General features: G+C 47.3%; 1 protein-coding gene across 1 annotated transcript in view; it reads right to left on the bottom strand.

The window, feature by feature from the left end:
- The window catches only part of BLK (BLK proto-oncogene, Src family tyrosine kinase), a 55513-nt gene that overhangs the window by 11224 nt on the left and 32114 nt on the right, over positions 1–12175 (bottom strand). The window contains exons 7-10 of the mRNA XM_063125522.1: positions 9265–9411; positions 6251–6403; positions 2405–2584; positions 1040–1116 (exon numbers count right to left, since the gene is read on the bottom strand). Of these exons, the coding sequence (XP_062981592.1) occupies positions 1040–1116; positions 2405–2584; positions 6251–6403; positions 9265–9411 (557 nt within the window). The remainder of the gene's footprint in view (positions 1–1039; positions 1117–2404; positions 2585–6250; positions 6404–9264; positions 9412–12175) is intronic.

Below are 12175 nucleotides of genomic sequence, written 5' to 3'. Positions count from 1 at the left end.
GACTGAGAAAGAAGAGACGGAGGAAGAGGCGGAGGAGGCAGCGGCTGGGGAACTGGCCGCGTCCTTGCCGCTGCCGCTGCCGCCGCCTCCCCACCGGCCTCCTGCTGCCGGGCTAAGAGCCACCCGGGTCGGAGAGCCGCCGCCGCCGCCGCCGCCGCCTCCCCGCCGGCCTCCTGCTGCCGGGCTAAGAGCCACCCGGGTCGGAGAGCCACTGCCGCCGCCGCCGCCTCCCCGCCAGCCTCCTGCTGCCGGGCTAAGAGCCACCCGGGTCGGAGAGCCGCTGCCGCCACCCGCCGCCTCCCCGCCGACCTCCTGCTGCCGGGCTAAGAGCCACCCGGGTCGGAGACCCGGGTGGCTCTTAGCCCGGCAGCAGGAGGCCGGCGGGGAGGCGGCGGCGGCAAGGAACGCGGCCGGTTCCCCAGCCACTGCCTCCTCCGCCTCTTCCTCCGTCTCTTCTTTCTCGGTCTATACAGTCGTCGTGGGGGCGCACTGGGGGCGCATATAAGCGCCCTCACAACGATGTGTAGATTCCCTGGGTCTGCCTCTTCCTTTCCCCCTCTGACTTTCTTCTGCCCCTTTCTCTCTGGCTCCTCCTTCCCCCCTCACTCACCAGGCTGCTGCAGCAGGGGCATGTTGGTCTGGACCGATTCCTTGAGGAGGGTTTTAAAAAATAAAGCCGAGGGCTGCAGGTTGGCCATCCCAGCACTACGCTATGCTGAGCTGCTGCCAAAGTTGAAATCTGGCCATCCAGCTAAGCTCAAAGTCCATTCCTCACCCACCCCTCACCATCCCCGCTCAATTATTTTCAAATCCTGGCATTCAATGCATGTGCATCTCAACGTTTAATTCTTCTACAGTTCAGAAGCCTCAGGTGATGGGCCTCTTCTGTCTCCCTTGATGCATTTTCCTCTGGCAGGCGTGGGCTTTGAAGAAAGATATTTTCAGGATGTCAGACGGGTCCCCGAGAACATAGCTCTCAAGTAGGGAAGATATTAATACTTCTTTCAATTAGGGTTTTAAGAGGAGTCAAATCACCTACCTGGGCTGACATGTCTATAAGCTTGGGGAGGGACAGTTTGATTCCTTGCTCTGACTTCAAGAAATCCAGCAGACATCCTGAAAGGGAGGAGAAAGATTGTTTTCTGAAAGGGTTGGCCATATATTATTGGGTGGGTTGACTGATTTACATTCTGTGTAACAACCTTTCAAGTATTTGAAGAGTGCTCTCATGTCTCCCCTCCATCTTCTCATCTCCAGGCTAAACATGCCCAGTTCTTTCAGTCTCTCTTCATAGGGCTTTGTTTCCAGACCCCTGATCATCCTGGTTGCCCTCCTCTGAACACGCTCCAGCTTGTCTGCATCCTTCTTGAATTGTGGAGCCCAGAACTGGACACAATACTCTAGATGGGGCCTAACCAGTGCCGAACAGAGGGGAACCAGTACCTTGCACGATTTGGAAGCTATACTTTCCTTCTAAGGGTAACCTTTTGATACAGGGACATGATACCACAAGGTAAGAAATCCATGGAATTCTTCCAGAATTACTCCTTTCTATAAATGTGGGCTGGAATATTTCTATAAATGTGGGCTATAAATGTGTTTCTATAAATGTGGGCTAGAGTATTGCGTCTAGTTCTGGGCTCCACAATTCAAGAAGGACGCAGACAAGCTGGAGCGTGTTCAGAGGAGGTCAACCAAGATGATCAGGGGTCTGGAAACAAAGCCCTATGAAGAGAGACTGAAAGAACTGGGCACGTTTAGCCTGGAGAAGAGGAGATTGAGGGGAGACATGAGAGCATGCTTCAAATATTTAAATGGTTGTCACACAGAGGAGGGCCAGGATCTCTTCTCGATCCTCCCAGAGTGCAGGACACGGAATAACGGGCTCAAGATAAAGGAAGCCAGATTCCAATTGGACATCAGGAAAAACTTTCTGACTATTAGAGCAGTACGACAATGGAATCAGTTTCCTAGGGAGGTTGTGGGCTCTCCCACCCTAGAGGCCTTCAAGAGGCAGCTGGACAACCCTCTGTCAGGAATGCTTTAGGCTGGATTCCTGCGTTGAGCAGGGGGTTGGACTCGATGGCCTTGTAGGCCCCTTCCAACTCTGCTATTCTATGATTCTATGAATGAAGAACTCCAGGCATTTCTCACTTCATGGTGACTTTTCCCTGCCCCATGATAGCATATCATGTTAGGCAGCATATAAAATCATCCATATTCTTTAATTTTAACCAAATAAAAGAGCAACAGACGAAAATGTTCCTCACATATGTCAGGTCAATTAAACATCAAATGCTGGGATCCAGGGGCTGAAAATCCAGAAGTCTCGAGGTTCTGCCTTCCCAATGCAAACCCATGCAGTTTACACAGATCTGCTGGAAATATTGCTGAGACATTTTACCGTTGGGCATGTATTCCGTTACAATGTAGATCGGCTGTTGGGTGACCACGGCATGCAGTCGAACGAGCTTGCTGTGCTGAAGCTTCTTCATCAAGTTGGCCTCGGCCAGAAAGTCACTGGGGGGCATACTGCCTTCTTTCAAGGTCTTTACTGCCACCTTCACGTTGTTCTTGTAATACCCTGCGGAAGAACATTAATGGCAAGTTAATGGCTGTCTGCTCTACCACCTTCTGGAAGCCCCACATCTGTGATGTGGTGAAGCCAAAGGTCGCAGCACTGGTAGTATTTTAGTAGCAGGGACATTGATGCCATCTGTCACCCCACATCAGAATTCACTGACCCCTCTGTGCCCCCACTCAAGAAAATCATTCACAACATTATGTTTGCATTGTATGCCTTTTGTCTTTCTGGAGCAGGGATGTTGAAGGAATCCATTTTCGGGGGGGGGGGGAGTGCTCAGTGGGTTTTTGCCAGCTCAGCCCCCCCACCCCAGTTCACTCAACTTGGCACATGCTGAGTCAGACAAACTCGTGGTTTTTTAAAATTTATTTCTGCGGATTCCAATTGCCACAAATTGTGGTTTGTGCTAATCGTGATTTGCACAAATTTGTATCTGGGACCGTTTATGGAAATTGCAACTTGTGCAAAATTTTGGCCATCAATCGTACAATTTGTGCAAAATGCCTGCATTTCATGCCTACATTTTTATTTAGGGCCACAATTTTGCACAAATCACGATTTCCATAAATGTCCCCAAACGCAAATTTGCCCCAAAAGCGGCTCATGGGCAAAATTTAAAAAGATGCGAGCTATCTATCTACACAGAGGAGGGCCAGGATCTCTTCTCAATCCTCCCAGAGTGCAGGACACGGAATAACGGGCTCAAGTGAAAGGAAGCCAGATTCCAGCTGGACTTCAGGAAAAACTTCCTGACTGTTAGAGCAGTACGATAATGGAACCAGTTACCTAGGGAGGTGGTGGGCTCTCCCACACTAGAGGCCTTCAAGAGGCAGCTGGACAACCATCTGTCAGGGATGCTTTAGGCTGGATTCCTGCACTGAGCAGGGGGTTGGACTCGATGGCCTTGTAGGCCCCTTCCAACTCTGCTATTCTATGATTCTATGATTCTATCACTTGGCACCTGCAGATGATCTAGTGGCTCACCCTGCATGCACATCAGGGTTGGACAGCCAGAAGGAATCCAGCGAGCAGAGCATGAACGGGACGCCAGGGAGTTCAGCTACCCCTATTTTGGAGGGAAGATTTGATAATATTCGAAGCCATCAAAGCCTTTGAATTTGTGGATTTGTGAAGGTTGAGAATGTTTCCCACTATTAACTCAGATGTTCCTTCTGTGACCATCTGAGGCATAAATTTCTTCCTATTAGGGGGATTCCACACGTCGTACTGAGGGCGCTTCCATGCGCCCCCAGTGCGCTCCCAAAGCGATTGTGTAGCTTGCCTGTTCGAAGAGACGAGGAAGAGGCGTCCTTGCCGCCGCCGCCGCCACCCACCTACCTCCTCGCCGGCCGGGTCAGAGAGCTCGGCCTTCCGCCGAGCTCTCCGACCTGGCCGGCGAGGAGGTAGGTGGGTGGCAGCGGCGGCAAGGACGCCTCTCCCTCGTCTCTTCCAGGCAAGCTACACGATCACTTTGGGGGCGCACTGGGGGCGCATGGAAGCGCCCTCAGTACGACGTGTGGAATCCCCCTTACTCTGTGGTCCCTGTCAATCTCGCCCTTTTTAGACCAGAGATGAGATCTTCTTTCTGGCATTGATATTTTTTACCACTGCCCAGGTAGCAAAAATTCCCTTCACAGCAAGGAAAACACGCACTCAGTCCCAACCAGCGTAGAAAGGACGTTCCTGTTGGAAATGAATATGTATGTCTATACAAACACATCGCTGTACTTTCTTTCTTTTTATCTATATGGTGGTGATCTATGACACCAAGCAATAAAGATGCTACAACCACTGTTCCCTCTGAGCTTAGCCACAGTACTCGCAGTAGTTGGAGTGAAATGAATTTGTGGACGCTCCTTCAGGGCATGGCTATGGGGACTGTGATGAGGAGCATCTGCATTTAAAAACTGACCACTACACCACTGGGAAAACTCAGTCATTATGAGCACATGTCTTCGTCACCAAATCTATGGCTGGGACCACATGATTGTTGCCACTTAAAGGTGGCTTAAATAAGCCGCTGTGGTTTGCAGCATGTGCCGGGCGTCTGTTCCATAACCCATCTGAACCAGGCGAGGGCGTTTTAGGGTTGTGGTTGGTTGGGTAAACAAATCAACAACCCACCCTCACCAGATTTGGACAACACAACGACCTACGAGGGAGTTTTGGGGATGATGGCCCACGGGCGCTCATCACATGCAGCAAATCATAGTTAAGGCATCATGGGTGACAAAGATGATCTGAACACAGTCAACATCATTTTGAAGGTAGGGTCATAGGAAGTTCCTGTCTACCTGGTGGCCCAGTAGTACCTATGTCTCGTATCTGCACCTTATCTAATAATAATAATAATAATAATAATAATAATAATAATTCTTATCCGCCTCTCCAATTGGATCAAAGCAGGGTACAACAACAAGCATAATCAATATTTTACAATCAGTAAAATACTGATTAACAACATAGCATACACTGTTAAAAACATCCTAAAAACATATTAAAAGTATCCTAAAATTCCACTGGATAGGCCTGCCAGAAGAGATCAGTCTTGATAGCTTTCTTGAACGCTAAAAGACTGTCAAGCTGATGAGTCTCCTCCGGCAGGCTATTCCACAGCCTGGGAGCAGCAGAAGAGAAGGTCTTCTGGGTAACAGTTGTTAATCTAGTTTTTGCTGGTAAATTCTTCCCAGAGGACCTGAGTGTGTGGGGCGGATTGTACGGGAGAAGGCGATGCCGCAGGTAGCCTGGACCCAAACCATGTAGGGCTTTAAAGGTAATAACCAATACTTTATACTTCGCCTGGAAACTAATTGGCAGCCAGTGAAGAGGTTTTAAGATGCATTAGCTTTACAAAAGGTCTGCTCCCAGTGGAGTTGAAAATGTCCAGAAATGGTTTGTTGTTGATATGGATCAACACAGCTGCCTGCATTTCTCAACACTGCGCTGTGAACCTTTCTACTGCCCATACGAGAAGCTTTAGAACAGCCTTCCTCAACCTGGGGCGCTCCAGATGTGTTGGACTACAACTCCCAGAATGCTGCATTCTGGGAGATGCAGTCCAACACATCTGGAGCGCCCCAGGTTGAGGAAGGCTTCTTTAGAATGTACCAGGTCAGATGGCTTGCCCACCTCACTCCATATTATCTGTCCTGATTGGAAATGAATTTGAATTTCTTTTACAGCTTGGAGCCGGACAGGGGGTGAGGTGGGGGCTCATTCCTAGCTCTTCCCTTCAGTTCTGGGCTGGTGGGGTTGAAAATAGCCACTCCGGTTGCACTGGAGAAGACTTTAGAGATTCAGCTCAACTGTGGTAGTGATCCCCATCTCTCTTCTCCAGGTATAAATTTGCGGGAAAGAATAGCCCTCCCATGCTTATTTATTAATTTGTTTGTTACATTTCTATCCTGCCTTTTCCTCCAAGGAGCCCAAGCCGGCATGCACAATTCTCCATTCTATCCTCACAACAACCCTGCGAGGTAGGCTGGGCTGAGAGTCAGTGGATGTCCCAAAGTCACCCAGGGAGCTCCATGGCCAAGTGGGGACTAGGTCCCCGTCCAACATTCATGCCACTACACCACACTGGCTCTCGGGTGTAAAGGCAAACGCTCCCAGGCCCCACGCCATCCCTTCCGTCTTCCCCATGAGGGGCAATGCCACGCAACCTACCCATCCAAACTTCTCCGAACTGGCCCGCTCCCAGCTTCTTGACGAGCTTCAGGCTTTCCCGAGGGATCTCCCATTCGTCGGCGGTCCACGGTCTTTGCGGAGCCAGAGAAACACATGGCTCTCCTAGCCGCTGGCACAAGCCGTCTTCGTGAGCTGCGCATGGATGGCACAAAAGGGAGGGAAGGACGGAAAGGTGGCCTTCAGAGGCTGTGGCAGAACACAGCTGCAGAATGCCAGCCAGCCATCAAACTAGCCAGAGGCCTGGGCTGAGAAGGAAGGGACTTCAAATCCCATCCTCCCCAATGCCTCGCTACCGCACCTGGTTGTTGGAGATCCCATTCCTCCACACTCTTTTCCATGGAGGGGCCATAGCTCAGTGGAAGAGTCCTTGCTTTGCATGCAGAAGGTCTCAGGTTCGATCCCTGGCTTCTCTAGGTAGGATGGGGTGGGGTGGGGTGGGGTGGGGCAAGGCAGGGGGGAGGGACGGGAATCCTGCCTAAAGCCCTGGACAGCCATTGCTGCCAGACTGTGTCAACAATACAGGGCTAGATGGACCAAGGGTCTGATGCAGCTTCCTACATCCCTATGGTGCAGGAGCTGGACTGAGCCAGTAAGGATCAGGCAGCAAATGATGCAAAATACCTTCTTCTGGGCTGCCTGTTATCGACCGAGCAACGTATAAGGTTATGTTACATGCCTTCCGAGTGACAATCCCTGCTTTGACAGATAGAGGTGAGGAAAAATCCTGTTCGAGAGAGTGAGCTCAATATGTGTGCTCTGTAGGGTGACCCTATGGAAAAGAGGACCGGGCTCCTGTATCGTTAACAGTTGAATGCGAAAGGGAATCTCAGCAGGGGTCATTTCACCTGGTGAAATTCCCTCTTCATCACAACAGTGAAAGCTGCAGGAGCCCTGCCGTCTTTCGTATCTGGTCAAGAGGGCAGGGCTCCAGCAGGTAAGCCTGGGATCCTCCGGCCCCCTGCCATCCCGGAGGGTCTCAAGGTATAGATGAGGCCCGCAGCTCCGTCTAGTGCAGCCCTCTGTTCACGCAGCGGCCAACCAGCTAACTGCCCGTGGAGATCCACAAACAGGACAGCAGTGCAACAGCACCCTCTTGCTAGAGGTGTCCGGATTTTGTGAAATCCATCCTGCATGGGTTTCGTGGATTGCACAGTAGCGTTCGTTCCAGCGTCCGTCCACAGACGGATTTCCCATTATGCAGAAAAATACGTAAATAATCCCAAAAGAAATGTCTTAACAATTTACATCATTTATGACACTACTTTAGAGCTCACAACTTTCCTCCCTTAGGACGATTTATTAGCCAATTAAATCACTTAAACTATACTATAAGAACTGGGAGCTTCTTTGAAAACTCTTTAAAGAACTGAGAGCATTATTGTTGGCTTGAGGAAACGAGAATGATATGGTGGTAAGCTTAGATAGTTTTACAGCATGGTTGTGCATCATTTACTGAGGTTGTGAATTGTTTATAATGATAAATTTCATTATCTTTTCCTTAGATAAACCCTGGTGGGTTCCTTACTAATTGTGTAGCCGTGGCTCCTTCTGTAAACCTAGTGGGTGAGGCCAATATTTTCTGTTTTGTTTGCATTGCATAACAATATATGTGACTGCTTATAAATGCTGAGTATGGTGTTTCTGAATTACTTTTCAGCGTCATACTGAGGAAGAATCTTCGAAACAGCAATTAGTACCGGACTACTGTCTATATAAAAGACGCTTCATGTGAATAGTTCACTATATGTATATTAGATGTTGATATTGCAGGCTTTGTTGTGAATGTTAGTGTGAACATCCTATAAATATTGTTGATGTGCCTGTTCTTTGTACATTTGTAATGTTTCTGAATTATTCATCTATGAAAGTTGTTTTGATGTCTTTGTGGTTTGAGTGTTATCACTCTTATTATACTGTAGTACGTAACGTTTAGCATATTGTCCCCTATTCCATTCAAGTTCTCCCTACGTATATTTTCCAGCATGGCATATCTCTCAGGGGGAAAAAACGTCCACATTTTCCTGCAAATGAACCTGCATAAATTTCAAGAAAGTAAAAACGAACAAAAAATCCAAAAGTTGGGAGGCTCCGCAGAGCCCAGGGAGGGCCAGTCCGCACCAGTCTTTGCAGGCTGGATTCTTAGAAACCCGAACTCACTTTAGTCTGCCTCTGATTTCTTCAGCATCCCACCCTCCCGCCCATGCTCCCCAGCAAATATCCATACATACAATATCCAGTCCAATGGTACAAATAAAATAATCTAATCCATCAACTGAGCACTGAACGGGAGAGAGAATAAAGCACAATGCAAAAATATTTTAAGATATACATAAATCGCCATTCCAGACAAGGGTTTTGTTAAGCCTTGCAGAACCTGAGATGTTTCAAGGGAAACTTAAGAAGGGCCCTGATGCTGGATCAGACCAAGGGTCCATCTAGTCCAGCACTCTGTTCACACAGTGGCCACGCAGCCGTCGGCCAGGGACCAACAAGGCAGGACATGCTGCAGCAGCACCCTCCCACCCATGTTCCCCAGCAACTGGTGCACACAGGCTTACTGCTTCGGATACTGGAGATAGCACACAACCATCAGGGCTAGTAGCCATGGATAGCCTTCTCCTCCAGGAATTCATCCAACCCCCTTTTAAACCCATCCAAATGGGTGGCCATCATGACATCTTGTGGTAGTGACTTCCATAATTCAACTATGTGCTGTGTGAAGAAGTCCTTCCTTTTATTTGTCCTGGATCTCCCACCCATCAGCTTCATGGGATGACCCCTTTGGGTTCTAGTATTTTGAGAGAAGGAGAAAAGTGTCTCCCTATCCACCTTCTCCATCCCAGGCCTAATTCTGTACACCTCTATCATGCCTCTCCTTAGCCTCCTTTTTTCCAAGCTAAACAACCCCAGTTGATGTAAGCTTCCCTCCTAGGGGAGATGCTCCAACCCCGTCCTCATTTCAGATGCCCTCTTCTGCCCTTTCCCCAACTTACCGGAATAATGCTTGACAAGGTCGTGCAGCAAAGGGAATACAGCCCTGGGGCAGATGTAATACCCCCCGCGGTCCATACTACGGATCTTGTAATGTTTGACAACATCCCCTTGAGATGAGTTGTCTCGAATGGACAGCGAAAAGTCATCTGGAATAGGAGGAGCAGAAATGGAGATGACCTGTCGGCATTGGGAAAAGTTCCTAAATTATGCCATCAGCAGGGGTGTCGTATCACAGGGACTTTAGCCACATCCATATGAAACATATGGGTCCTGTTTCCCTGTTAACAGGACTGTGTTGCAGTGAAAAGGAGGAGGAGGAGGAGGAGGAGGAGGAAGAAGAAGTTGAAGAACAAGAAGGAAGAAGCATGCCTTTGGTGGCTCGCAGGTGCCCAAGTCCTCTGAAAGTCACTTTCCTCCTCTCGTTGCTGAAGCTTTTATTTATTTTTATTTATTCATTTATTTCATTTCTATACCGCCCAATAGCCGAAGCTCTCTGGGCGGTTCACAAAAATTAATTTTTTGGGCATGTGCAGAGTGCCTCCCCTCCCTCCCTCTTTTTTTTTAAATAATTTTTTTATTTTCTAAACTTCCAAACAACAAACAATACAGTATAAAATACTACCCTATAATACATAATAACACATACTAAACAAATTAATAAATGTATATTTTAACTCGATTCCGTTTAATCTAATCATTGATTAATATTGTGCTCCTTCAACCCAGGGATCTTATTCTGATTTCCAAAAGCTCATTATTTATTTATTTATTTATTTATTTATTACATTTTTATACCGCCCAATAGCCGAAGCTCTCTGGGCGGTTCACAAAAATTAAAACCACAGTAAAACACCCAACAGTTTAAAACACAATTACGAAATACAGTATAAAAAGCGCAACCAGGATAAAACCACACAGCAAAGTTGATATAGGATTAAAATACAGAGTTAAAACAGTAAAATTTAAATTTAAGTTAAAATTAAGTGTTAAAATACTGAGTGAATAAAAAGGTCTTCAGCTGGCGACGAAAGCAGTACAGTGTAGGCGCCAAGCGGACCTCTCTGGGGAGCTCGTTCCACAACCGGGGTGCCACAGCGGAGAAAGCCCTCCTCCTAGTAGCCACCTGCCTCACTTCCTTTGGCAGGGGCTCACGGAGAAGGGCCCCTGTAGATGATCTTAAGGTCCGGGTAGGTACATATGGGAGGAGGCGTTCCTTCAGATAACCTGGCCCCAAACCGTTTAGGGCTTTAAATGTCAATACCAGCACTTTGAATTGGGCCCGGACCTGGACTGGCAGCCAATGAAGTTGTAAAAGGACTGGCGTAATGTGATCTCGCCGGCCAGTCTTCTGCAGACTTCTACTGTTACTTTCTACTGTTAGTTTTTCCCTACTCTGTGCCTGCTTACCCTACCCTGTACCTGTTTGCATTCTCTTCCCCTCCTTATTGTTTTACTATGATTTTATTAGATTGTAAGCCTATGCGGCAGGGCCTTGCTATTTACTGTTTTACTCTGTACAGCACCATGTACATTGATGGTGCTATATAAATAAATAAATAATAATAATAATAATAATAATAATAATAATAATAATAATAATAGTCCCTGTTAATAACCTTGCTGCCCTGTTTTGCACCAGTTGAAGTTTCCGGACCGTTTTCAAAGGCAGCCCCACGTATAACACATTACAGTAATCCAAACGAGACGTTATCAGAGCATGGATAACTGTAGCTAAGCTATCTCTGTCCAGATAAGGGCGCAGCTGGTATATCAGCCTGAGCTGATAAAAGGTGCTCTTTGCCACTGAGTTCACCTGTGCCTCAAGTGACAGTTCTGGATCCAAGAGCACCCCCAAACTACGGACCCGATCCTTTAGGGGGAGTGCAACCCCGTCCAGGACAGGGCAAACATCACCTCGCCTCATTAATTCCTCTGGAGTTGTTTTCCCTCTCCCCTTTAATAATACAAAGTCCAAAAACTGTTTTCATATTACTTCAAAATCATTCATTTTTATCATTCCTCTTCTGACTCTCATGTTACATGTTAATTTATCGTTAATAGCAATATCCCATATTTCTTTATACCAATCTTCTATATGATAATCCCCCTGAACCTTCCAGTTCCTGGATATCATTAATCTAGCAGCTGTTAACAAATTCGTTATCAATTCTTTTATCTCTTGATTACATTTCAATTCACCATACACTGATAACAATGCCGCGATTGGTGTCTCTTCTATCTCCATTCCTATAATCTCATTAAACACCATTTTCCATAATTTTTGTACAAATTTACATTCCCACCACATGTGTAAATATGATCCTTTCTCTTGACAACCTCTCCCTCCCTCCTTCTTAAGGGTGAAGGCTGCACGTCTGCTTCCCTCAGTTTCTGAGAAAACAGCGATATCAGGACAGGGTGCCTTTGAGCATGTCCAGAGTTCAGCCTCTCAAAGACACACTGTTGTGTCTAGTTCTGATTTTAAAACCACACATGGCAGGTGGGAGGAGGCACCACAAATGGATGCAAGCCATTTATGTAGGGTGACCCTATGAAAAGGAGGACAGGGCTCCTGTATCTTTAACAGTTGCATAGAAAAGGGAATTTCAGCAGGTGTCATTTGTATATATGGAGAACCTGATGAAATCCCCTCTCCATCACACCAGTTAAAGCTGCAGGAGCTATACTAGAGTGGCCAGATTTAAAAGAGGGCAGCTTTAACTGGTGTGATGAAGAGGAAATTTCACCAGGTGCTGCATGTATACTAATGACACCTGCTGAAATTCCCTTTTCAATACAACTGTTAAAGATACAGGAGCCCGGTCCTCCTTTTCATAGGGTCACCCTAATTTATGTGGGTTGTTTCCTTTTATGTGGAATTGGGTTATTGGCTTTAGATTGATTTTAGGA

Source organism: Elgaria multicarinata, chromosome 4 (genome assembly GCF_023053635.1).
Source record: "Elgaria multicarinata webbii isolate HBS135686 ecotype San Diego chromosome 4, rElgMul1.1.pri, whole genome shotgun sequence".
NCBI lineage: Eukaryota > Metazoa > Chordata > Lepidosauria > Squamata > Anguidae > Elgaria > Elgaria multicarinata.
The sequence above is the reverse complement of the archived record's forward strand: the minus strand, read 5'-3'. Positions and strand labels throughout refer to the sequence as shown.